The following is a 26,617-nucleotide window of genomic DNA, read 5'->3' as shown; positions in this document are numbered from 1 at the left end:
AGAAATGGGATTTCACCATGTTGGCCAGGATGGTCTCGAACTCCTGACTTCAAGTGATCCACCTCCCTCGGCCTTCCAAAGTGCTGGGATTATAGGCATGAGCCACTGCGCCCGGCCTTGTTTTTGTTTCTTTTTAGTCTGTTTTTAATATCTTTCCCCTTATCACTTAAAAAAAATGTTTTAAGTTAGCAAGGTATAGTAGATTTTATTATTATTATTTTATTTTTTGAGACAGAGTTTCTCTCTGTCACTCAGGCTGGAGTGCAGTGGTGTGATCTTGGCTCACTACAACCTCTGCCCTCGGGGTTCAAGTGATTCTCCTGCCTCAGCCTCCCAAGTAGCTGGGACTACAGGTGTGTGCCACCATGCCCAGCTAATTTTTGTATTTTTAATACAGATGGGGTTTTGCCATGTTTGCTAGGCTGGTCCCGAACTCTTGACCTCAAATGATCCACCTGCCTCGGGCTCCCAAAGTGCTGGGATTACAGGCGTGAGCTGCCGTGCCCAGCTAGGTTTGTTTTTAACTTAAAGGGCAGTATTTTTATCTGCTGTTACCTAGTTACCAGTCATTCATGATTCCTTTTTTCCCTCAGGACTGATTTACTGCTGTTTTGGATCCTTTTTTTTTTTTTTTTTTTAACAGGTAATGTGGAACACAGCTGTCCACTCTGAATTCATGCATGATCATGCTGATTATGGCTTTCCAAGTTGTGAGGGTAAATTCAATTGGCGGTAAGTGTCAACACTCAGAGGATTCAGTTTCCAAGTGTAGATATTTTTCTTTTATAACTGAGCCATAAACTTTTTTAGGGATGGAGGAGGAATTGCGGTAAATATTCACAACATGAGATTTACAGTTTAGCCATTTTTAAGTATACAATTGAGTGTCATTAAGCGCATTCACATTGTTATACAGTCGTCATCACTATTACCACTTCCAGAACTTTTCTGCCATCCCAAACAGAAACTCTCTTCCATTAAACAATAACCCCTCATTCTCTTCTCCCCCTGGCCCCGGGAACCTCTATTCTGCTTTCTGTCTCTATGAATTTGCCAATTCTAGGGAACTCATGTAAGTGGAATCATACAATATTTGTTGCTTTATGTCTAGTGTATTTTGTTTTCATGGTTTGTCCATGTTGTAGTATGTATCAGAACTTCATTCCTTTTTTTTTGTTTGTTAAGACAGGGTCTTGCTCTGTTGTCCACGCTGGAGTGCAGTGGTGCAATCATAGCTCACCACTATCTTGAGCTCCTGGGCTCAAGCTATCCTCCCACTTCAGCCTCCTGAGTAGCTGGGACTACAGGCGTGTGCCACCATGCCTGCCTATTTTTTTTTATTTTTGTTTTTAGTAGAGATGAGGTCTCACTGTGGTGCCCAGGCTAGTCTTGAACTCCTGAGCTGAAGTGATCCTCCCGCCTCAGCCTCCCAATGTGCTGGGATTACAAGTGTGAGCCACTGTGCCCGGCCTTCATTCCTTTTAAAGGCAGAATAAGATTTCATCATATGGATAAAACCACATTTTGTTTATCCATCCATTTGTTAGTGAATTTTTGGGTTGTTTTTACCTTTTTTTTTTTCTTGAGACGGAGTCTCGCTCTGTCACCCAGGCTGGAGTGCAGTGGCGCGATTGTGGCTCACTGCAAGCTCCGCCTACCGAGTTCACGCCATTCTCCTGCCCCAGCCTCCTGAGTAGCTGGGACTACAGGCGCCCGCCAGCACGCCTGGGTAATTTTTTGTATTTTTTTTAGTAGAGACGGGGTTTCACTGTGTTAGCCAGGATGGTCTCGATCTCCTGACCTTGTGATCCGCCCACCTCGGCCTCCCAAAGTGCTGGGATTACAGGCGTGAGCCACTGCGCCTGGCCTGTTTTTACCTTTTGGTTATTGTGAACAATGCTGCTATGAACATTCGTATATGGGTATCTGTTCAGGTCTCTGCTTCCAGTTTCTTTTGGGTCTGTACTTAGAAGTGGAATTGCCAGGTCATATGGCAGTTTTGTGTTTAAATATTTAAGGAACTGCTGTAAATCCTTTGAAGCCATAACAGTTTTTAAGAAATTTAGCAAATTTATTTATTTAACAAGTATTTGTTAAGTGCCCACCACGTCCTACGCACACCATGTTCTAGGCACTGTGCCAAAACATTTCTGCTTGTCTTCTGTGCAGAAAGACGATGCCAACTGAGTGTGTTCTCCACTGAGTGGCACAGAGGCTTTTAACACATGGGGCAGCAGAATGACACAGGGAAGGGATGACTGTCTTCGGAGATATTCACTCACTGCCGTTCCTATTGACAGTCAGTGATTCTCTGCTCAGAGTGTTCAGGGACAGATGCCTTAGTTACTAACTAGAAGGGGAAGATCCTGTTTCTGAATACTGACTTGGGTTTCATTGCAGTATTATTAAGGAAAAGCGGGACGCCTATGTGAGCCGCCTGAATACCATCTATGAAAACAATCTCACCAAGGTGTGTATACTGGGTTTTTAACTTTGAGAAAAAGCTGTTCCCTTCTTGAGTACTCAGCTAAGTCTTGCCAGACTGTAGCCTTATTTATTTATTTATTTTTATTATTTTTTTTTTTGGAGACAGTCTTGCTCTGTCGCCCAGGCTGGAGTGCAGTGGTGCAATCTCGGCTCACTGCAACCTCCGCCTCCTGAGTTCAAGCAATTCTCCTGCCTCAGCCTCCTGAGTAGCTGGGGCTGCAGGTGTGTGCCACCACGCCTGTCGAATTTTTGTATTTTTTTAGTAGAAACAGGGTTTCACCATGTTGGCCAGGCTGGTCTCGAACTCCTGACCTCAGGTGATCTGCCCACCTTGTCCTCTCAAAGTGCTGAGATGACAGGCATGAGCCACCGTGCCTGGCTCTATTTTATTTTTAATGACCAGGTCTCTATTTGTCACCATGCTGGAGTACAGTGGTGCAATCATAGCTCACTGCAGCCTCCAAGTCCTGGGCTCAAGCAGTCCTCCTGCCTCAGTCTCATTAGTAGCTAGGACTACAGGCACGCACCACCACACCTGGCTAATTTTTATAATATTTTGTAGAAATTTCTCACTATGTTGCCTAGGCTGGTCTTTAAACTCTTGCCTTAGCCTCCCAAAGTGTTGGGATTATAGGCATGAGCCCCTGTGCCTGGCCTTTTACTTTTTCTATTATTGAAATTGACCTGTCAGAGCAGAAGCTTCTGACCCAGCCGGCCAGTCTCTTCTGCAGAGAGAGGGTGGCAAGTGCCAGAGCTGGTAGACCAGGCCTCACCTAATAGCTGCACCTTGAGTAGGTCTGGCCTGGCACTTAGATTCAGAAGTCACATACGAGATACTTTGTGCACCAGTATGCCAGTTTATTAATTAAAATGAGGAGTGCCATCTAGCTGAAAACCTGCCATTGTCTGTTTTTCAGTTTGTTTGTTTTTTGAGACAGAGTTTCTCTAGTCACCCAGGCTGGAATGCAAGAGCACAATCTCAGCTCAGTGCAAACTCTGCCTCCCGCCAGGTTCAAGCAATTCTCCTGCCTCAGTCTCCCAAGTAGCTGGGATTACAGGTGTGCACCACCACGCCCGGCTAATTTTTGTATTTTTAGTAGAAACGGGATTTCACCATGTTGGCCAGGGGTCTCGAACTCCTGACCTCAAGTGATTTGCACGCTTCGGCCTCCCAGAGTGCTGAGATTACAGGCGTGAGCTACTGCGCTTGGCCAAACCTACCATTGTTTATTTGCCTAGAGTAAGACCTCCTTAAGAGACCAAATTAGGATTCAGAGGGTTGTTTTTATGAATGACATCTGATCAAGAAAACTAGGCAGAGGTGTGTTTGCCTCCAGCAACTGTATGTCATCCTTCACTATCCTGATGCTTTTCCCCCATAGTGCTGGGATGTCACACCTTTCCCACCAGGACCATGTAGGTGACATTCACAACCTGTGCATCACTTAACTCTCCTTTTCCTTGACAATATCTTCGCGCCACCCTTCATTTGTCTTTGTGGTCTCACTTTGCTGTTTCTAACATTTCTTAGGGTTTGTTTGTTTATTTGTTTGTTTGTTTGTTTATTTGTGAAACAGAATCTTGCTCTGTCGCCTAGGCTGGAATGCAGTGATGTGATCTCGGCTTACTGTGACCTCTGCCTCCCAGGTTCAGGCAATTCTTGTGCCTTAGCCTCCTGAGTAGCTGGGACTACAGGCACATGCCCCCACACCTGCCTAATTTTTTTTGTATTTTTGGTAGAGATAGGGTTTCACCGTGTTGGCCAGGCTGGTCTCGAACTCCTAGCCTCGAGTGATCCGCCTGCCTCAGCTTCCCAAAGTGCTGGGATTACAGGGGTGAACAACCACTCCTGGCCCTCTTAGGTTATATTTAGATCAGCAACTTTTTTTTTGAGAAGGGTCTTACTCTGTCACCCAGGCTGAAGTGCAGTGGCATGATCTCAGTTCACTACAGCCTCGACCTCCCAGGCTCGTGATCCTCCTGCCTTGGCCTTCCAACATGCTGGGATTACAGGCATCAGCCACTACACCTGGCTTAGATCAGTAAATTCTTGATGATAATTAGGCCACTGTGATCTCAGTAGCAGCATATTTATAAACCAATTTTTAGGACGAGTTACTTCATAGGTAGCTAACTGTATACAGTTTTATATTCTTATTCATTGGGTTTATTTTTTGGAGGGTGAATTTTCCAACCTTACTCCGCAATCCAGGGGGAAAAATATTTAAAGGCCCGCAGTCCTTAAGCACAGGAGATTTTAAGGCTGATTATAGAGTAACACTGGCAGTACTAAAACACACCAAGTTTTTTATTTTATTTATTTTATTTTTTTGAAGTCAGGATGTCACTCTCTTGAGCAGACTGGAGGGCACTGGCATGATCACAGCTCACTGCAGCCTTAACCTCCCAGGCTGAAGCAATCCTCCCACCTCAGCCCCCTGAGTAGCTTGGACTATAGGCACTGTCCCACCACACCCTACTACTTTTAAAAAATTTTTGTAGAGGCCGGGCGCGGTGGCTCACACCTGTAATCCCAGTACTCTGGGAGGCTGAGGCAAGCAGATCATGAGATCAGGAGATTGAGACCATCCTGGCTAACACGGTGAAACCCCAGCTCTACTAAAAATACAAAAATTGGCCGGGTGTGGTGGCGGGTGCCTGTAGTCTCAGCTACTCGGAAGGCTGAGGCAGGAGAATGGCGTGAACCCTGGAGGCGGAGCTTTCAGTGAGCTGAGATCATGCCACTGCACTCCAGCCTGGGTGAAAGTGCAAGACTCTGTCCCAAAAAAAAAAAAAAAATTTTTTTTTTGTGGAGATGAGGTCTTGCTATGTTGCCCACACTGGTCTTGAACTCCTGGCCTCAAGCAACCCTTCTGCCTTGTCCTCCCAAAATATGGGAATTATAGGCATAAACCACTGCATCTGGCTTTTTTTTTTTTTTTTTTGATGGAGCTGACTGAAATACTTTTGCAAAAGCGGTAGGAAAATTATTCAGGAACCAGCATTTTGTAATACTTAGAAATCTTGGTGTGTACTATAGCTTATGGTGATGTTATGGGGAAGGAATTACTTATAGTTGACCCAGAAATTCTATATTGCAAAGGAAACTTTCTATCTAATATCCTAGAAAATGAAAGTAAAAATCTCACTGCTTCCTCCTCTGAACTAGTGTCTGTCCTATCGCCACGCGAGCCACACTCCTTTTTGTCTAGCATTGCACAGGAAGTCATTACGACCTGAGGGAATGGTGTTCTGGAGGCCTGTGGGTTTTGTCTTTGACCTTGATTCAGCTTGATTACGCCTGGCACCTGCAGGAACAGGCCTGGAGGGTGCAGGGAAAGAAGATGATAACTCAATTCAGAATCAAGCATGTTCCAACATGTTAAAGCATTCCACTTTGTCATCATGCTTACACGGTTCCATTATTCTTGTAAGTTGACCACATTTGCATGCCCCTGCATGTATCATGGCTGGCAGAAGCGTCAGAAGCGTGCCAGGAGCCCCTAAGTGAAGGCCTCGGTGCAGAGGATTCCAGTAAGAGCAAATCCAAAAGTAAGAGTCTGAGTTCTCACTGTCTCCAGCGTAGAACTTCAGTGTCATGTGCTTTTGTGGTATTCTTCCCATTTTACGAAAGTACAAACATTGCGTTTCCCTCCCTTGACCAGAGTATTCCTCTCTTGCTCTTGCCTCTGTTCATTTCAGCCTTATCCTGTTGTCTTTTTTAGCCTTCTGCCTCTCCTCCAGACACACCAGTGTTTTTGAGAGAGAGTCTGGTCTCTGTTGCCCAGGGTGGAGTGCAGTGGCGTAATCTCAGCTTGCTGCAACCTCTGCCTCCCAGGTTCGAGGGATTCTCATGCCTCAGCCTCCTGAGCAGCTGGGATTACAGGTGCCCGCCACCACTTCTGGCTAATTTTTATATTTTTCGTAGATACGGGGTTTCTCCATGTTGGTCAGGCTGGTCTCGAACTCCCGACCTCAGGTGATCTGCCTGCCTCGGCCTCCCAAAGTGCTGGAATTACGGATGTGAGCCACCATGCCCAGCCAGACACACCATTCTGTAATGTGATTACATTGCACATAAGGAACTTTCGCCCTCAATTCTTGGGGGCAAAGATGTCATCTTTCTTACGGGGGTGCCTTGCATATACTTTTTTGTCTCTGAGTTTTGGCCCAAGGTAGCACTTTTATTTCTTGTTCTTCTTTTTCCTCCTCCTTCTTTCTTCTTTCCTTCCTTCTTCTAACTTCTTTCTTTCTGCTCCTCCTCCTCCTTTTCCTCCTCCTCCCCCTTTTCCTCCTCCTCCCTCTTCTCCTCCTCCTCCTTCTTCCTTCCCCTCCTCCCCTTCCCTCCTTCCTTCTTCTTCTTCCTTCTCTTCCTCCTCCCCCTCACTTTGTCATCCAGGCTGGAGTGCAGTGGCGCCATCTCAGCTCACTGCAGCCTCAACCTCCCAGATTCAAGCAATCCTCCTGCCTCAGCCCCTCAAAGAGCTGGGACTACAGGTGTGCAGCACCATGCATGGCTAATTTTTGTATTTTTAGTAGAGACTGGGTTTTGACATGTCTCCCAGGCTGGTCTCAGATTCCTGAGCTCAAGCTATCCACCCACCTCTGCCTCCCAAAGTGCTAGGATTACAGGTGTAAGCCACTGTGCCCAGCCTATTTCATCTTACTGTATACTTCCGGCATCTAATGGCAACCCCTTTCCTAAGTATAGGTTGCCAGTTAGAAGTTCTACAGAAACTTGAAAAATGGAGAATTGTGTTGGCATCAGCAAACCAAGAATCAAAATGTTCAGTAGAGAAATGAAAGTTCTGATAAGTTGCAGCAGGTGTCTGTTTTTATTCTAAGAACAGGCTAATATCATGGTTCCTTCTCTAGTCCCATATAGAAATCATCCGTGGCCATGCAGCATTCACGAGTGATCCCAAGCCCACAATAGAGGTCAGTGGGAAAAAGTACACCGCCCCTCACATCCTGATCGCCACAGGTGGTGTGCCCTCCACCCCTCATGAGAGCCAGATCCCCGGTGAGTCATACGACAGGTACTCATTAACAGCAGTCAGGAGTTTACCGTTGCTTTCAACCTGACAAGCCATGCCAGGGGATCTGCCTAAACCAGTTCTCTCTTTGGAGCCAGGCCATGGGAGAAGGTCTCTGCAGAACCAAACTCCAGTTGGCTTAGTGGTAGCTAGTGATGCAGTCACCCAGGCTGGAGTGCAGTGGCACGATCTTGGCTCACTGCTACCTCCGCCTCCTCGGTTCAAGTGATTCTCCTGCCTCAGCCTCCTGAGTAGCTGGGACTACAGGCATGCCACCCCCACACTTGGCTAATTTTGGTATTTTTAGTGGAGATGGGGTTTCATCATATTGGCCAGGCTGATCTTGGACTCTTGACCTCAGGTGATCCACCCACCTTGGCCTTCCAAAGTGCTGGGATTGCAGGCCACTGTGCCCAGCCAAGAGATTTCATTTGGCCCCAGGCTCAGACATATTGCAGGTAACAGAGGGAGAGAAATCAATGAAAGCCTCATTCTTTCCTTCTCAGCTTAGCATACATTGTTTCCAGCCTAAGTTTGTCAGATGGGTTGTTATTTACAAGACACGTGATAATTTATTGTTTTGTTCAAGAGAGAGAAATCTTGTAAGGATGTAGCTTGAGTAGCTAAGTAAGCTTTTATATGCATATTTTTCTCTTTTAAGTAGAGACAGAAGATTAAAGCTGTAAGGAATCTCAGAGATGGTCATAACTGCTTTTGCATTTTATTATTTTATTATTTATTTATTTATTTATTTTGAGACAGAGTCTGGCTCTGTCACCCAGGCTGGAGTGCAGTGGCGCAACCTCAGCTCACTGCAACCTCCACCTCCTGGGTTCAAGCGATTTTCCTGCCTCAGACTCCCGAGTAGCTGGGATTACAGGTGTCTGCCACCACGCCCAGCTAATTATGTATTTTAGTAGAGACAGGGTTTCACCATGTTGGTCACATGGGCCCACCTCGGCCTCCCAAAATGCTGGGATTACAGGCATGAGCCACTGTGCCTGGCCTATTATTTTATTTTATATTATTTTATTTTTTTGAGACGGAGTCTTGCTGTGTTGTCCAGGCTGGAGTGCAGTGGTGTGATCACAGCTCACTGAAGCCTTGACCAGGAGGTTTAGATGGGAGATGGCTCAAGCGATATCTTTCTTTCTTCCCAGCTAGATTATAAGGACTTTGTGGATGGTGAACATAGTTTATACATCTTTTGAATTTTCCATGGATTAGCTTCATAAGATCCGTTATCAAGGTGAATTTTTTTTTTTTTTTTTTTGAGACAGATTCTTGCTCTGCCACCCATGCTGGAGTGCAGTGGCGCAATCTCCACTCACTGGAACCTCTGCCTCCCAGGTTTAAGCGATTCTCCTCCCTCAGCCTCCTTAGTAGCTGGTACTACAGGCACGCACCACCATGTCCAGCTAATTTTTTTTGTATTTTTAGTGGAGGTGAGGTTTTGTCACGTTGTCCAGGCTGGTCTCAAACTCCTGACCTCAGTTGATCTGCCCACCTTGGCCTCCCAAAGTGCTGGGATTACAGGTGTGAGCCACTGCACCCGGCCAAAATGCAACATATATATATTTTTGTTTGTTTGTTTAGAGACAGAGTTTTGCTTTTGTCGCCCAGGCTGGAGTGCAATGGGAGGATCTTGGCTCACTGCAACCTCTGCCTCCTGTGTTCAAGCGATTCTCCTGCCCCAGCCTCCTGAGTAGCTGGGATTACAGGCATGCGCCACCACACTCAGCTAATTTTTGTATTTTTAGTAGAGATGGGGTTTCACCATGTTGGCCAGGCTAGTCTCGAACATTTGACCTCAGGCGATCTGCCTGTCTTAGTCTTCCAAAGTGCTGGGATTACAGGTGTGAGCCACTGCGCCTGGCCTAATATATTTAATAACTGATGAGAAATGAGGGTAGGGGGGCTACTGAGAGAAGGAATTAGCAGTTGACAACTGAAGGCTTTGTCTGCATTATTGGGGGCAGGTGGTAACTGAAGTGGTAAACTTGAGAGAGATATGGGTTGGAAGATAAAATTAAGGTTCAGTTCTAAATAGACTAAGTTTGAAGCCAATGTAAAATTGTGTGGCGAGATAGTTAGAAACATGGAACTGCAACCTGGGGAGAAGGTCAAACCTGGAAGAATGCATTTGGAAGTCCTGCAAGATAGGACCTGCTGTCCTATATCCAAAGGTTTCAATCTCCTTTTCACTACATGTATATTTCACTATATAGGTTGTACCTCTTGTAATTCAATGTATACACCATATAGGTTGAAACCTTTGCAAGAATAAGCAGAGAGGAAAGGGCCACATCAATTTTTTTTTTTTTTTTTTGAGATGAAATCTTGCTCTGTTCCCAGGCTGGAGTGCAGTGGCACGATCTCGGCTCACTGCAACCTCTGCCTCCCAGGTTCAAGTGATTCTCCTGCCTCAGCCTCCCAAGTAGCTGGACTATAGGTGCATGCCACCACGCCCAGCTAATTTTTGTATTTTTAGTAGAGACAGGGTTTCACCACGTTGGCCAGGCCACATAGATTTTGAACTACATAGAAATTTGTCTTTTCAGGCAGGAACGGTGTCTCACACTTGTAATGAGCTGAGCCCCAGAGTTCCTACCTACCCTTGGGATGGGAGGGTGAACAGATCCAGCAGAGTCTGTTCATGACCGCTGAGTTCTTCATTCTTCAGAGAAATGTAAAAGTTATTTAGCCATCATGGCTTCTGTTTCTAGAGAGAAAATAAAAATGTTGACTCAGGGAGGATTTGGTTGGCAGCTTTCCAAGCAGAGACTTTAACAAAACTTGTCAAAACGGAGACTATGTTGGCTGTGAAAGTGTTTGGTTTTTGGCATAAAATGTTGTGATTACTTTGCAAGAGAAAGAGCAGTCTTGTGTGATCTATGTTGCCTTTTTCTACATAGGTGCCAGCTTAGGAATAACCAGCGATGGATTTTTTCAACTGGAAGAATTGCCTAGGTAAGCCAACCTGACCTGACCTCAGTGACTCATTCTTCCTTACTGTCTCCTGGTAACTTTTCTTCATCTTCTCCTCCCAAGCATTTAATGTAGGCCTTTCCTGAATTCCCTCCTCTTACAGCTTCTCTTTTCATGACCTTGTATCTCTCATTCCTAGAACTCCTCAGTAGATCCCTCAAATCTTTCATGCTTTCAATCAGAGGCCAAAGTCAAATGCAGGGTAATTTGAAGACTGCATAGCAAAGTCCTAAAACTGTCTTCTTTCTTCAGCTTGATACAGCATCAATTACGAATGTGTCTAAAGTAGCTTGTATTTTAGAATAGAATAGCTGGTTTTGGCCAGATGTGGTGGCTCATGGCTGTAATCCTAGTACTTTGGGAGGCTGAAGCGGGCAGATCACCTGAGGTCAGGAGCTTGAGACCAGCCTGGCCAACATGGTGAAACCCTGTCTCTACTAAAACTATGGAAATTAGCTGGGTGTGGTGGTGCGGGCCTGTAGTCTCAGCTACTCGGGAAGTTGAGGCAGGAGAATCACTTGAATTCTCAAGGCGGAGGTTGCAGTGAGACAAGATCACACCAAGAAAGAAAAAGAGAGAGCGCCACCACACCCCGCTAATTTTGTATTTTTAGTAGAGATGGGGTTTCTCCATGTTGATCAGGCTGGTCTCAAACTCCTGACCTCAGGTGATCCACCCGCCTCGGCCTCCCAAAGTGCTGGAATTACAGGTGTGAGCCACCACACCTGGCCAGATTTTCTTTTAATGAAAAAACTTTTTTTTAGAGACAGGGTCTTCTTCCGTCGCCCAAGCAGGAGTGCAGTGGCGCCATCATGGCTTGTAGCCTTGAGCTCTTGGGCTCAAGCAATCCTTTCACCTCAGCCTCCCGAGTAGCTGGGACTACAAACGTGCACCTCCATACCTGGTTAACTTTTTAATTTAAATTTTTGTAGAGATGGGGTCTCGTTCTGTTGTCCAGGCTGGTCTAGAATTCCTGGCGTCAAGCAGTCCTCCCACCTTGGCCTCCCAAAGCAGTAGGAATACAAGCATGGGCCACCGTGCTGAATGGATTTAGATTCATAGAGGTGCAAAAAGATCATGAGGAAGTTTGTTTCTCTGATTTGAAGTTGCTGTACCTTGCAGGCTTTCTAGTTTAGAGGGATGCTCCTGTCACTTGTGAGAAGAGGTGATGCCTGGAAACAGGTGGAGGGACCCATTGTGTTGGCGCAGGGACTCGCCTTCATTCATCTTCTGAGTGGCACTCACTGTGGAGTTCGCATTGCTCAAATCTTCCGCTCCCTCAGGGGCTGTGCTAATCCAGTTTGAGGTCCTAATCCTATGCTTTTAGCAAGGCTTTTAGGGAGAGTGACTCATAGTCCATGAGCCTGTCTTCACTTTGATTCACCCAGAGTCATGGACAGTTCAGACAGCATGAGGCAGTGCTGAAAGGACCAGGGAGCTGCTTTGCAGTTCCATGGGATGGTGAAAATGTCCCTTGAAGATACTCAGACCAGGCAGGCTTCTGACTTGGAGTTCTAAGAAAAGCATACGGTCTTTTTTGGTTTGCTGTCAGGTCGCAGAAATGTGTTAGAGAACAGCCTTCCTTCCCTGTGATCCACCATGCATTGTTTGATTTTAGGGTTGAATGACATGACATATGTGAGGATGTAGTGAGACATGCAGTCATGACTCATTATGTTTGGATAATGCAATTTCATTCCCGACTCACCCTCAACGAAGTTTCATTATAGATAGCTGTTCATTAGCAATTTTAAATATTTACATTTATACATGTCATCAACAAAAGGCTCTGAAACACAAGAAAATGAATTTAGAATTGATGTGTGATTCTTCAAGTCTACTTTATCTTTGTTATGGTGTTGGTGAATAAGTAATAATTGGGCAAGTACATAAATAATGTAGGGAAGATAGCATGATTTAGTTTTTGCATGGAGGGGGCTTCTGGTTGGATGGAGCATGAACCTTGTGGAATACTGTGGCATGAGTAGTCCTGGGGCCGTAACGAGGTCAAGAGAAATCTTTTAGGGATTCAGCCGCCTGAAAGATCGGTTCCAGAAGCCAGGCGCAGTGGCTTATGCCTGTAATCTCAGCACTTTGGGAGGCCTGAGGCGAGTGAATTTCTTGAGCCCAGGAGTTTGAAACCAGCCTGGACAACACAGCACAACCCGATCTCTGCAAAAAAATACAAAAATTAGCTGGGCGTAGTGGCACATGCTGGTAGTCTCGGCTACTTGGGAGGCTCAGGCCAGAGGATCACTTGAGCCCAGGAGTTCGAGACCAGCCTGGGCAACATAGGGAGATATTATCTCTGCACAGAATTTTTCCTCTCTGAAGAAATGGGCTAAAGAGCTTTAAAAACAACGAAAAATATATTTCCCTTCTTTGAGGGGATATTAAGGATTTTTCTTTTCTTTTGAGATAGGGTCTTTTGCTCTGTCACCCAGGCTGGACTGCAGTGGTGTCGTCATAGCTCACTGCAGCCTCCACCTCCCAGACACAACTTATCCTCCTGCCTCAGCCTCTCAAGTAACTGGGACCACAGACATGGACCATCATACTTGGCTAATTTTTATTTTTACTTTTAGGTGTTTTTTTTTTTTTTTTTTTTTTTTTTTTTTTTTGAGACAGAGTCGCTCTGTTTTCCAGGCTGGAGTACATTGGTGCAGTCTTGGCTTACTGCATCCTCTGCCTCCTGAGGGCAAGCGATTCTCCTACCTCAGCCTCCCGAGTAGCTGGGATTACAAGCACACACTGTAGCAGGACGAGTCGCAGACAAAACTCCTCAGACACCAGATTAAAGAAGGAAGAGGTTTTTTATTCGGCCGGGAGTGTTGGCAGACTCGTGTCTTAAGAGCCGAGCTCTCCGAAAAAGAAACTCCTAGCCCTTTTAAGGGCTTACAACTCTAAGGGGTCTACGTGAAAAAGTCATGGTAGATCAAGTAAGCGTGAGGAATGCGACTGGGGGCTACATACATCAGCTAACAGAACAAAAAGTTTTACAGTGCTTTCTCATACAATGTCTGGAATTTACAGATAACACCAGTAGTTTTGGTCAGGGGTTAATATTATTATTATTTTAGCCACCAGGGCCAGGTGGTGCCAAGGTCGTCTAGCTATTTATCTTACTTCTGTTTCTTTCCAACTTTCTGCTTTCTCCCTTTTTCTCCTGTCTTATAAACTAGGGAAAAGTGGAGGTTGGGGAGAAACTGAGAAGGCCAACAGGAGAAGTGGTAGCCTCATAACATATTTCCCCCCTTTGAGAATTTTCACTTTTTAGTGGGACTTCTCACTCTCATCCTCATTTTCTGAGTCTCTTTGTGAGATAGAGCGATAGTGATTCATATAATACACGTATGCTGAAGTTTTCTGATGAACCAAAGTAACAACAAAACCTTTTATCATTTGAAAAAGCAAGGATAATATGCAGGGGAGCAGCAAGCAAGTTCCTATCACTAGCAATACACCTACAATGAGGGTTTTAAATCCTCCTGTAGCTGGAAACCATTTTCCAAATAAAGACTCAGGATTAAACTTGTGCCAAACCTGTACAGGCACATGTGCCACCTTTGTCATGTCCCTGACTATGTTTTTAACCACCTGTCCTTGATCATCTATTTGTAGGCAGCAATTGGTTAAGTTAAATTTTCCACAAACTCCTCCTTCAGCTGCTAGCAAGTAGTCCAAGGCCAGTCTATTCTGCTAGATAGCATTCCTCATTTGGGTTTCCTGCCAAGCTAAAACAGTCAAACCTCTGCCAGTTTAATTAGTAATTATTTCTAAGATGGCCTGCAATCATATGATCTGATTGAGCATGTAAATGGGGGTTCGGTATCCCCATGAGCTGTCTTGTGCCCATGTGGCAGGCCCATAATACTGTATGATCCTTTCAGGGGGCCACTCATTATCTTTCCAGTTTCCTGTAACTATGCCTCTCTTTTCTCGGGAGGCATAGACAGGGAAACCTAGGAGCTCACCCGTTTTTATGGGTAATAAGAAAAAGGACGGCTTAATAGTGCCAATAACACAACTGCCTGCCCATTTATTAGGTAACCGAATGTAGGCTCTGTGCCCACATATCCAGTATAGTCCAGCGGGAGCTGTCCAGTCCTGATGAGATTCTGGATGAGCCCAAGCAGTTTTTAATTTAGAAAATTTACTAAATGGATTCTTTTCAGTGTGGTTTAGGCCCCACCAAGTAATTGTCTTTGTTGTACTGTTATACAACTTCTGTCCTACACAATTAAGCTTTCCTACAGGGATGATAAAGTCTTTCCCTTCTCTAGCTATACAGTATTGTCCAATAATTGAGGTTTTTAGGACCCAGAAGTTGCTAGCTTGGGCTTTCTGAACTGGAATTATATCAGGAGCTGGATCAGTAGGCACCAACTCTCGGGCTTCCCAAGGCCATCGGTCTCCGATAGTGGTTCCCCCGCATACATTACAAGAAGTAACGTTAAGGGAATGAGTTACATTTTCTGCTAATTGGAGAAACAAATTTTTTGTCTTTTTTGGAAGTTCTGGTGCTGGCAGATTCAGCTCCTCATAAAAGGTTTGAAATACTGGTTTGGGAGAGCGCTTGTGGGCCTCACCTCTAATTAAAATGGCAACTTGGGGGTTTAACCCTGTCCCATTTATCCCCAGGGTTACACGTTTTCCCTTTTTCCAACGGGATCTCTAGGGGATTGGTAATTATTAGTTCTAGTGGGTTACAGTGACCGGCAGCACAGGAGGGGTTGGCTTCCCCCTTCTGAAGATAAACCGGGTCCTTTTTGTTCTTTTTCCAAGTAGCCCAAATAACACATGGCCAATAGGCACAATTTTCACAAACCCCTGACTCATTACAAACATATTTATTTTCTACTCTGTAGCTCCTTTCCCAGTTAAGAGAACCACATGCTATTCCTAGCTTTTTACTATTAATGGCTGCACAAGCATCAAATCTTAAAGTTATTTGTTTGGGGATTTCTTTTTCTTCTGTTCTAGCTATTATTTTACTTGTATCACCTAGGAAAAGGCCAGTTCTTATTCTTATTTCAAAAACGGTGGTTGCAGGGGGCTCAGATGGGTTATAACATACATCAGGTTGGTCATTTCTCGGGCTACATACCTTGTACTGAGTGGCATTATACAAACAAGTTTCTTTTAATGTTCCCATACAATCATAATAACTATAGAACAGAAACATCGTTTTAATTTGCTGTCCTACCTTGGTGACCTGATGAATACACTGGGAACAGTCCCCAGTTTGAGTAAGGTCAGTTGAAGCTCTTACTGTATAAGTCCAAAATTTAAGAAAAATGAATCCCACGATGAGCTTCCTCATGCTTCGGCCGTGCGTGGACCCGTCAGCTTCCGGGTGTGACTGGAGCAGGGCTTGTCATCTTCTTCAGGGTCACTCTGCAAGGGTTGTCTGGGCTTGATCTTGCCTCCCAGGTTTCAGGCGCTGCAGGTTTTACACGGCTGTGGTGGATCCAGGCTGGAATTCCCTCTACCTTCACAGCGGTGGGAGTGGTCAGGATGACAGTCTGGGGTCCTTTCCACCGTGGACACAAAGGGGCTACGTTCCAGTCCTTGATCCACACTCGGTCACCTGGGGAGAAAGGGTGAACTGGGGAGAATAAGCTAACAGGGCATCTCTCATTTACCCAAGCTGAGATTGTTTGTGTAATTTTTCCTAAAGCCTGTAGCTGTCGCTGTAACTCAATTTCACCTAATTCTCAGGGAGTGCCTGGAAGTCCCCGCAATATAGGAGGGGACCTATGATATAATATTTCATAAGGGGCATATCCTATTCTTTTAGAAGGGGTACATCTAATTTTAAATAATACCATAGGGAGAGCCTGTATCCATTTTAATCCTGTTTCCTGACATACTTTCCCTAAACTATTTTTGATAGTCCGATTCATCCGCTCCACCTTTCTGGAACTCTGAGGCCGGTAGGCAGCATGCAGTTTCCATGTGATCCCCAATACCTTTGCCGTCTTCTGTACCAAGTCAGCCACAAATGCCGGCCCGTTATCTGAGCCGATCCGTAAGGGCAGTCCAAATCTAGGAATAAGATCTCGAAGAAGCACACGAGTTACTTCACGAGCTTTCTCAGTTCGTGTTGGATAAGCCTCCACCCACCCAGAGTAGGTACACACAAGAACTAGTAAATACTTGTTACCTCCACACTTTGGCATCTCTGTGAAGTCCACCTGGAGATCTTCAAAGGGGGCTGCTCCATAAGCTTGTATGCCGGGGGGAACAGCTGGACCTTGCCTCGCATTATGCTGTCGGCAGGTAACACACTGCTGCGTCACCGTTTTGGCAAGGGCTGACAAATGCGAGATGTAGAAATACAGGCCTAACAACTTTTCAAGTGATTCCTGATCTAGATGGGTGGTTTCACGCACAGCCAGTACAACTGCAGCTCCTAGCAGCTGTGGCACAGCTACTCTCCCATCTGGTAACCGAATCCATCCTTCCTCCATCACTTGTCTTCCCTCTGCCTGGAGAAAGTCCTTTTCTTCTTTAGAATAAGTAGGTACAAGATCAGGTGCTTGAGGGAGCAGGGGGGCTGTCACTGATGCCTGGAAGGGGGCAGATGCTGCTTTTCGAGCCTCTAAGTCAGCACAGGAATTCCCCAAACCCACCAAGGTGGAAGCTCGCTGGTGTCCTCTGCAATGTATAACTGCCACCTTGTGGGGTTTCCATACCGCTTCTATTAATTGCAGGATTTCTTGTTGATATTTTATGTCTTTTCCCCCAGAGTTCAATAGGCCCTTTTCTTTATATAACGCTCCATGCACTTGAAGGGTTAAAAAGGCATATCGAGAGTCAGTGTAAATGTTTACAGTCTTACCTTCACTGAGTTCTAAGGCCCGAATTAAAGCAATGAGTTCAGCTTTCTGAGCTGAAGTGCCCTGGGGCAACGATCTGGCTTCAACAACAGTGTCCAGAGTTACCACCGCATACCCTGCACATCTCTGTCCTTGTGGGTTGATAAAGCTGCTCCCATCCACGTATAGTTCCCAGTCTACTGATGCCCAAGGCTGGTCCCGGAGGTCAGGTCTGCTAGAGTAAACTGAGTCCAACACTTCTACACAGTCATGCTCGACAGCGCTCTCTCATACTGGGAGCAAGGCAGCGGGGTTCAGGGTGTTGCAAACTTCAATGGTTATACGGGGATTTTCACACAGTAAACTTTGGTACTTGGTGAGTCTAGCATTGGTTAGCCAATGATGTCCTTTAGTATTCATTAAAGTCACCACAGCATGGGGGGCCTTTATGTTCAGGTTTTGCCCAAGAGTCAGCTTATCTGCTTCTTGTACTAGCAGGGCAATTGCTGCCAAGGCCCTCAAACATGGGGGCCATCCTTTAGAAACCCCATCTAGTTGTTTAGAGAGGTAGGCCACCGGCCTCGGCCAGGGCCCCACAGTTTGGGTTAAAACTCCAACTGCCATCTTTTCTCTCTCTGACACATACAATGTAAAAGGCTTTGTCAGATCGGGTAGCCCCAGGGCTGGGGCTGACATAAGTCTTTCCTTTTACTCATGAAAGGCTTGCTGTTGCTGGGATCCCCATTCAGAAGGTTCCCGGTCCCCCTCCTTTGTGACCTCATACAAAGGCTTTGCTAATACTGCAAAGTTTGGGATCCACAGTCTGCAAAACCTTACAGCCCCTGAGAATTCTCTCACCTGCCTTCTGGTCTTAGGCTCCGGTAGATTACAAATGACCTGCTTTCTTTCTGATCCCAGGCTGCGCTCCCCCTGTCGGATAGTAAATCCCAAGTAACGTACCTGCTGTCGGCAGATCTGAGCTTTTTTCTTGGACACCTTATACCCACAGTCCTCCAGGTGCCGGAGTAGAGCATCTGTTCCCTTGGCGCACCCGACTGCCTTGGGGTGTCCCAGCAAAAGGTCATCAACGTACTGGAGCAACACGCAGCCTAGGTCTCTGGTGGGAAACTTCTGGAGGTCTCAAGCCAACGCCTCCCCGAAGATGGTGGGGGAGTTCTTGAACCCTTGGGGAAGCCGGGTCCAAGTGTACTGAGTAGTGACACCTGACTCCGGATCTTCCCACTGAAAGGCAAATAGCTTCTGGCTCTCAGAGGCTAATCTGATGCTAAAGAAAGCATCTTTCAGGTCCAAGCAGGTGAACCAGCTGTCCTCAGCTGGCAGCAACCCCAGCAATGTGTACGGGTTAGGTACTGTTGGATGTAAAGTCACTGTAGCCTGATTAACCAAGCGCAAATCCTGTACCGGCCTGTAGTCCTTGGTCCCAGGCTTGGGAACAGGCAGGAGGGGAGTGTTCCGTGGAGACTGACAAGGAACTATAATTCCAAAGGTTCTTAGGCACTTGAGATGGACCTGGATACCTTCAAGAGCTTCTCGGGGACCGGGTACTGTTTTTGCCTAACCGGCTGGGCCCCAGGCTTGACTTCTATAAGTACGGGGGCTTGGTTGACTGCCAACCCTGGAGGGTTGTCTTCTGCCCACACTCTTGGCCACCGCTTAGCCAGAGCTGGTGTTATCTCTTGGCCTGGCTCAGTTAAGAAAAGTCTCCATTCCTCCTCTCGGGGGACCGTAAGGGTCATAATGACTCCCGTTCCGGGTAACTTTAGCAGCAAAGAGCCATGCTCTGTAAAAGAGATAGTGGCTCTCAGTTTGCTAAGCAAGTCCCTTCCCAACAAGGGCAAGGGACAATCAGGCATGTACAAAAACTGATGAATCACTTTACGTCCTCCTACAGTACAAGTCCAGGGCAAGCAGAAAGCTTGTTTTGCTGAAACTCCCGTGGCTCCAATGATGTCAATAGTCTTTTTGGATAAGGGGGCGACTGGGGCAGTTACTACCAAATGTTCAGCACCGGTATCTACAAGAAAATCAATGTCTTTACCCCCAACTGTCATCCTGACCATAGGCTCTTTGGGGGTCCTTGAGCCCGGTCCCCCTCAGTCCAATAACCCTTCTGCCAGGTTGAGCAGGGCCTCCTTGTCTGGAGCCTCCTGCTCCGAGTCACCTTGTTTTCCTTTTAGCTGAGGGCATTTGTTCTTCCACTGTCCTGTTTCTTTACAATAAGCACACTGATTACACTGTAAGCTCTGACAGCCAGGCTGAGTTTCTTTCCCGGGGCCCCCCTTCCCTTGCCTCTTTGTGGGGACCCCTCTAATTGCTGCAGCTAACAGGTCAGCGTTTCGCTGGGCCTGACGTTCATTCTCTCTGCGGTTTTCCTTACGGCTTACTGCATCCTTGTTTACAAACACCTGGTTAGCTATTTCTAATAACTGTGATGTGTTCATCCCTGCAAACCCAGCCTGTTTCTGCAGTTTTCTTCTAATGTCTTCTGCGCTTTGACTAACTAAAGCCATGTTAATCATGCGTTGATTTTCAGGGCTATTGGGATCAAAGGGAGTATACATACGATAGGCCTCACACAGTCTCTTGTAGAATTGTGCTGGACTTTCTTCTTTTCCCTGAATGACCTCAGAGACCTTGTTAACGTTTGTGGCCTTCTGGGCTCCCCTCTTTAATCCTTCTAAGAGAGCTTCCCTGTATCGGTTTAGCCTTTGCATATCCTCTCTTTCATTTGGGTCCCACTGGGGGGTCGGTTCCCGGTAACTGGGTCCTTACATACTCTTGGGGGTTTTGGTAATCAGCCGGTGCATGTTCCTCTAGCCACTTAGTTGCTGCTTGGAGCACTCTCCGCCTTTCATCTGTGTTAAAGAGGAACATGAGCAACTGGTGGCAATCAGCCCAAGTGGGGTTATGGGTCTGGATAATAGTTTGGAGTAAATCAATTAGAGCTTGTGGTTTTTCAGTATAGGACGGGGTATTGTTTTTCCAGTTGAGAAGGTCAGCAGAGGTGAAGGGCTGGTACACAAAAACACGCCTCTCCACCATGTGCCCATCCTCATCTATTCCAGTATACCGCTGCTCTCTCAGGGGCATTTGTATCCCCGTTTTGGGTCTTAAACGAGCTGCCAAGGGAGGGGTTTCTCCCGAGGCTTCACCTCCTCTCTTGTCTACTCTGGGTGGCCTAGGGATATGTTTGTCTTGTGGAGGCGCAAGTACTGTGGACTCAAAAGTGGGGAGCCTCTCTCCCTGGTAAGGGGAGGGCACCACTGGGATCACTGGTGCCATCTCCTGCAATGGATCTTCTGATGTTGGGTCGAACAGAACTTCAGGAGTTGATTTCCCTCGGCGGGTGGAGGGGGATCCTTCCTTGACTGTCTGTCCCTTTGCTACTAGCACTGCTGCTGCCTGTCCTCTTAGCCACTGTGGGGGGGTCTAGCACCAGCTATAACCAAGTGTCTATGTATGGAAACTGGTCTGAGTGTCCTGACTTACCAGTTGCCTTGTACCATACCTTAGAAACAAGGGACCTGTCCATGCTTCCTTCTGATGGCCAACCCACTTCTAATGTTGGCCAATCTATTTCACACAAAGTTCTAAGTTTCCCTGGTGTCATAGTAACCCCATAGTCTCCATTAAATCTCTTCCTAAAATTTTTCAACATAGTTCCTAGAGGAGTAGGCTTATTTTGTGTCTGACCCATGTTTCCTCAAGACAAAACACCAAGCTCACACCACACGCACACCACAAAGCAAAGAATGGGTAAAAAGGGCACACACACACTTTTTCAGTTTTCACCAAACCAGAATCAAAACCAAAACCAGAGTATCCAGAAATCCAAGCCACGTCAAACCAAAACCAAAGTATCAAGCAATTCAAGTCAAGTCAAAAACAAAAACCAAAGTGCCAGTACAGGCACGCCGTGGGTGATCAGGCCACGCTTCCACTCAAATGGAGTGGGCAAGTTCCGAAGACCAGTCTTACCAAGTTTCAAATGTCCGGACTCCAAGTGCCTGTTCCTTCCCAGTGTTCAGCCACTGCGTTGATCTTCCACGGGGGCCTGCCACGCACTGCTCTGACGAGGCATTCCACTGGGGCAATTGCCTACCCGGGAGCGCTCTCAGAATCCACGTCGCTCAAGCTGGCCGGAGTCCCCCGCAGGGATGCTCCACAGGGCAGGCCTAAGCCGCCTAAGGAGCTACCTCGACTGTCCGTCAATTACCTCGCTTCCCGGTCAGGGAACCAAGAAATGTAGCAGGATGAGTCGCAGACAAAACTCCTCAGACACCAGATTAAAGAAGGAAGAGGTTTTTTATTCGGCCGGGAGCATTGGCAGACTCGTGTCTTAAGAGCCGAGCTCTCCGAAAAAGAAACTCCTAGCCCTTTTAAGGGCTTACAACTCTAAGGGGTCTACGTGAAAAAGTCATAATAGATCAAGTAAGCATGAGGAACGTGACTGGGGGCTACATACATCAGCTAACAAAACAAAAAGTTTTACAGTGCTTTCTCATACAATGTCTGGAATTTACAGATAACACCAGTAGTTTTGGTCAGGGGTTAATATTATTATTATTTTAGCCACCAGGGCCAGGTGGTGCCAAGGTCGTCTAGCTATTTGTCTTTCTTCTGTTTCTTTCCAACTTTCTGCTTTCTCCCTTTTTCTCCTGTCTTATAAACTAGGGAAAAGGGGAGGTTGGGGAGAAACTGAGAAGGCCAACAGGAGAAGTGGTAGCCTCATACCATAACACCACTGCACCTGGCTAACTTTTTGTATTTTTAGTAGAGACGGGGTTTCACCATGTTGGCCAGGCTGGTCTCCAACTCCTGACCCGGGTGATCCGCCCACCTCAGCCTCCCAAAGTGCTAGGATTACGGGCATGAGCCACCATGCCTGGCCTTACTTTTATATTTTTGTAGAGATGGTGTCTCACTATATTGCCCAGGCTCAAAGGAATATTTTCTACTTAAAGTTGCAATGGTATCCAGGATTGGATCTTGGAACAGAAAAAAACAGATTAATAGAAAAACTGGGCTAGGCAAGGTAGCTTACACCTGTAATGGCCGGCACTTTGGGAGGTCAAGGCAAGAGCATTGCTTGAGCCCAGGAGCTGAGACTAGCCTGGGCAACATGGTGAGACTCTGTCTCTACAAAAAAAATATATAAAAATTAGCTGGGTGTGGAGATGAATGTCTGTAGTCCCAGCTACTCAGGAGGCTGAGGCTGGAGGATTGCTTGAGTGCTGAAGGTTGAGGCTGCAGTGAGCCGTGTTCACACTGCTACACTCCAGCCTGGGTGACAGAGACCCTGTCCCAAAAAAAAGGGAAAAAGTGGTGAAAATCTGCAGTTTAGGGTTTAGTCATTAGTAATGTACCAATGTCAATTTCTTATTTTGACAAAGGTACCCTAGTTAAGTAAAATGTTAATGTTAGGGAAAACTGATCAAGGGGTATAATAAGGGAAATCTCTGTACTATCTCTGCAACTTTTCTGTAAATGTAAAATTATTCCAAAATTAGTTTATTTAAAAATACTAACCCTCTGCTCGCATCTCAGCCGCAGCGTCATTGTTGGTGCAGGTTACATTGCTGTGGAGATGGCAGGGATCCTCTCAGCCCTGGGTTCTAAGACATCACTGATGATACGGCATGATAAGGTAAATTCCACCTTTTTCTCTTCCCTTTTCTTGATGTTAATTTAAAAAATGAAGAATTTTTTCTTATGTTGTCATTAAATACTAGGGTGCAAAGCAGGTGTGGGGGTCAGTTGGTTGGTTTCATATGGTGCTGTATCCAAGTTACCTGAATTTGGCCTATATCCCTCCCAGTTGCTGGTTGATGATGATAATTTTGAGTTGGTCAAATTGGCTGGTAATTTCATCACTAAGTGGTAGATAGTCATGAGATGCCCTCATAGGGAGACATGGGGGCCTAAACATAACTGTTAGCTAAATTAAACAGACTGTTAGGTTAATTTATTTTTTTATTTTTATTTTTATTTTTTGAGACAGAGTCTCACTCTTTTGTCCAGGCTGGAGTGCAGTGGCACCATCTCGGCTCACTGCAACCTCCGCCTCCTGGGCTCAAGCGATTCTCGTGCCTCAGCCTCCTGAGTAGCTGGGATTACAGGTGTCCACCACCACGCTCAGCTAATTTTTGTATTTTTAGTAGAGATGGGGTTTCACCACGTTGGCCAGGCTGGTCTCGAACTCCCTACCTCAGGTGATCCACCCACCTCGACCTCTGAAAGTGCTGGGATTACAGGTGTGAGCCACCGAGCCCGGCCAGGTTAATTTATTAATTTCTGGAAATCAATTTTATATGATCAAGTAATATTAGATTGTTACCACTCATTCCAAACAATTTACTAAATTCCTTGCATTAAAGCAGGGGGGTCCAATCTTTTGGCCTCCCTGAGCCACACTGGAAGAAGTACAATTGTCTTGGGCTGCATATAAAATACACTAACACAAACAATAGCTGATGAGCTAATAAAAAAATAAATTGCAAACTGGGCACAGTGGCTCACGCCTCTAATTCCCAGCACTTTGGGAGGCTGAGGCGGGCGGATCACTTGAGGTCAGGAGTTGGAGACCAGCCTGGCCAACATGGTGAAACCCCATCTCTGCTAAAAATCCAAAAATTATCCAGGCGTGGTGGCAGGCAACTATAATCACAGCTACACGGGAGGCTGAGGCATAAGAATCGCCTGAACCCGAGAGGCAGAGGTTGCAGTGAGCCAAGATTGCACCACTGCACTCCAGCCTGGGCAACAGAGCAAGACTCTGTCTCAAAAAAAAAAAAAAACTGCAAAAAAATCTCATAGCATTTTAAGAAAGTGTACAAATTTGTGTTGGGCCACATTCAAAGTCATCCTGGTCCTCACATGGCCTGGAGGCTGCAGGTCGAACGAGCTTGCATTAAAGGGAATCTTGTAGATCATACACTTGAACTTTTTTTTTTTTTTAAGAGACAGAGTCTTGCTATGTCACCCAGTCTGCAGTACAGTGGCATGATCATAGCTCACTGCAGCCTTCTGAGCTCATAGGATTTTCCTGCCTCAGCCTTCCGAGTAGCTGAGGCTACAGGTGTGGGCCACCATGCCCTGACTAATTTTTTTTTTTTTTTTTTTTGAGACAGGATCTCACTGTGTTGCCCAGGCTGGAGTGCAGTGGCACATCATGGCTCATTGCAGCCTCAACCTTCTGGGCTCAAGCGATCTTCCCACCCCAGCCTCCCAAATAGCTAGGACTACAGGAGCATGCCACCACACCCAGTGAGGTTTCACCATGTTGCCCAGGCTGGTCTCAAACTCCTGAGCTCAAGTGATCCGCCCACCTCGGCCTCCCAAAGTGCTTGGGATTACAGGCATGCGCCACCTGACTACTTTTTATATATTTTTAGAAATGAGATCTTACTATGTTGCCCAGGCTGGTCTCGAACTCCTGGCCTCAAGCTATCCTCCTGCCTCAGCCTCCCAAGTAGCAGGGAGGAGTTCAAGACCAACCTGGGCAACATAGTGAGACCCCCATCTCTACTACAAAAAATTAAAAAATTAGCAAGGTGTAGTGGTATATGCCTGTAGTTGCAGCTACTTGGGAGGCTGAGGGAGGAGAATCACTTGAATCCAGGAGGTCAAGGCTACAGTGAGCAAAGATTGTGCCACTGCACCCTAGCCTGGGCAGCTGACTGTCCCTAACAAACTTGTGACTTAGGCAAGCCACATAATGCCTTTGGGGCCTAGTTCTGCAGGGACAGATTTTATCAGATCTCTGGCTACCAAGATGCTATGATTCTAATTCTTATGTGAGCAGATGGAGGGAGACAGGGATTCTGAGAATCCTAGGCAGTATGTACTTTAAGGAACTTTCTCTGTGGCTTTGAAACTGGTTATATAATTAGCTCCAGGAGATTGAGGTCCTGAATAATATTTTTTCATAGGTAAGTATTATTTTGCTACAATATATCCAGCAAATTAGAAGGATGGGGAAAGGTAGAGGAGTTCCTAGCTTGAATTTATATATAGATAAGTAAATAAACTGCAGCAGTCTGTCAAAAAATGGGGTAATTCTTGCATCTGTAAAATTGGCTACTTTGCAGAGAGCCACATCTACTTGGGCTTCCTACCCTCTCCCATCCCAAATGCACCAAGTTCATTCTCCCTCTTTTTCCCAGTGTTAACTCCATTTTAGAGCTACTCTGTGGCCGGGCATGGCGGCTCACACCTATAATCCCAGCACTTTGGGAGGCTGAGGTGGGCGGATCACCTGAGGTCAGGAGTTCGAGGCCAGCCTGGCCAACATGGCGAAACCCTGTCTCTACTAAAAATAGAAAAATTAGCCAGGCATGGTGGTGGGCACCTGTAATCCCAGCTCCTCGGGAGGATGAGGCGGGAGAATTGCTTGAATCCGAGAGGCGGAGGTTGCAGTGTGCTGAGATGGTACCACTGCACTCCAGCCTGGGTGGTAGAGCAAGACTCCCTCTCAAAAAAAAAAAAGAACTACTCTGTGAATAACTCATGACCTCCCACCTGAACTCCACATGTGGATGGTCACAGATTTATCTCCAAGGCCAAACTGTTGAGATTTATGGCTAGACAAGATTTTGCTAGTGAACCTTCCTTTCAATCATATCAGATGGAAAGCAAACCTTGAGATATGAAAAGTGGAAAGAGAATTTCTGTTCCCTGGACTTAAGGAAAAGAGAAGCAAGCTTTGCAAGGAGAAGACAATGGACAATGACTGTCCATTTAACTGTAAGACAGGAGTTGGTGAAGTCATATGTATTGCAGATGGTGGTGGTGATGTAGGAAAATAGGGAATTTATTAATACTCCACTCCCAATATGGCCATAAGTAAGGAGGAAATAATTAGGGGAGAGATAATGCTGAAGTTTCCCTCCCAAGTTTGTAGTGTGTCTTTGCTCAAGTTTTCTTCCTCTCGCATTACCCATCCCTATGTTGATATGCAGGTACTTAGAAATTTTGATTCAATGATCAGCACCAACTGCACGGAGGAGCTGGAGAATGCTGGCGTGGAGGTGCTGAAGTTCTCCCAGGTACGGTGCCGAGCCCAGGCTTGCACACGGCCCCTAGTCAATCACACTTCCTGCTTGTGGCTTCGCCCAGTTAGTTTAAAACACAAACACTGTGTCTACCCTGGTCCATATATTCCATCTCTAGAGTTCTTCCGATTATTTCCTTCCTCCTAAGAAGCTGTATTTTGGCCAGGCGCGGCGGCTCACGCTTGTAATCCCAGCACTTTGGGAGGCTGAG

The 26,617-nt window shown here is 46.2% G+C and overlaps 1 protein-coding gene across 1 annotated transcript in view; it reads left to right on the top strand.

Moving 5' to 3' along the window:
- GSR (glutathione-disulfide reductase) overlaps positions 1-26,617 on the top strand; it is a 58,831-nt gene that overhangs the window by 18,407 nt on the left and 13,807 nt on the right. The window contains exons 3-8 of the mRNA XM_024251411.3: positions 644-732; positions 2,401-2,470; positions 7,363-7,510; positions 10,439-10,493; positions 22,901-23,000; positions 26,314-26,400. Of these exons, the coding sequence (XP_024107179.3) occupies positions 644-732; positions 2,401-2,470; positions 7,363-7,510; positions 10,439-10,493; positions 22,901-23,000; positions 26,314-26,400 (549 nt within the window). The remainder of the gene's footprint in view (positions 1-643; positions 733-2,400; positions 2,471-7,362; positions 7,511-10,438; positions 10,494-22,900; positions 23,001-26,313; positions 26,401-26,617) is intronic.

The sequence above is a fragment of the Pongo abelii genome, chromosome 7 (genome assembly GCF_028885655.2).
Source record: "Pongo abelii isolate AG06213 chromosome 7, NHGRI_mPonAbe1-v2.0_pri, whole genome shotgun sequence".
Classification (NCBI taxonomy): Eukaryota; Metazoa; Chordata; class Mammalia; order Primates; family Hominidae; genus Pongo; species Pongo abelii.
Note: the sequence above shows the minus strand (reverse complement) of the source record. Positions and strands in the feature narration are given on the sequence as shown.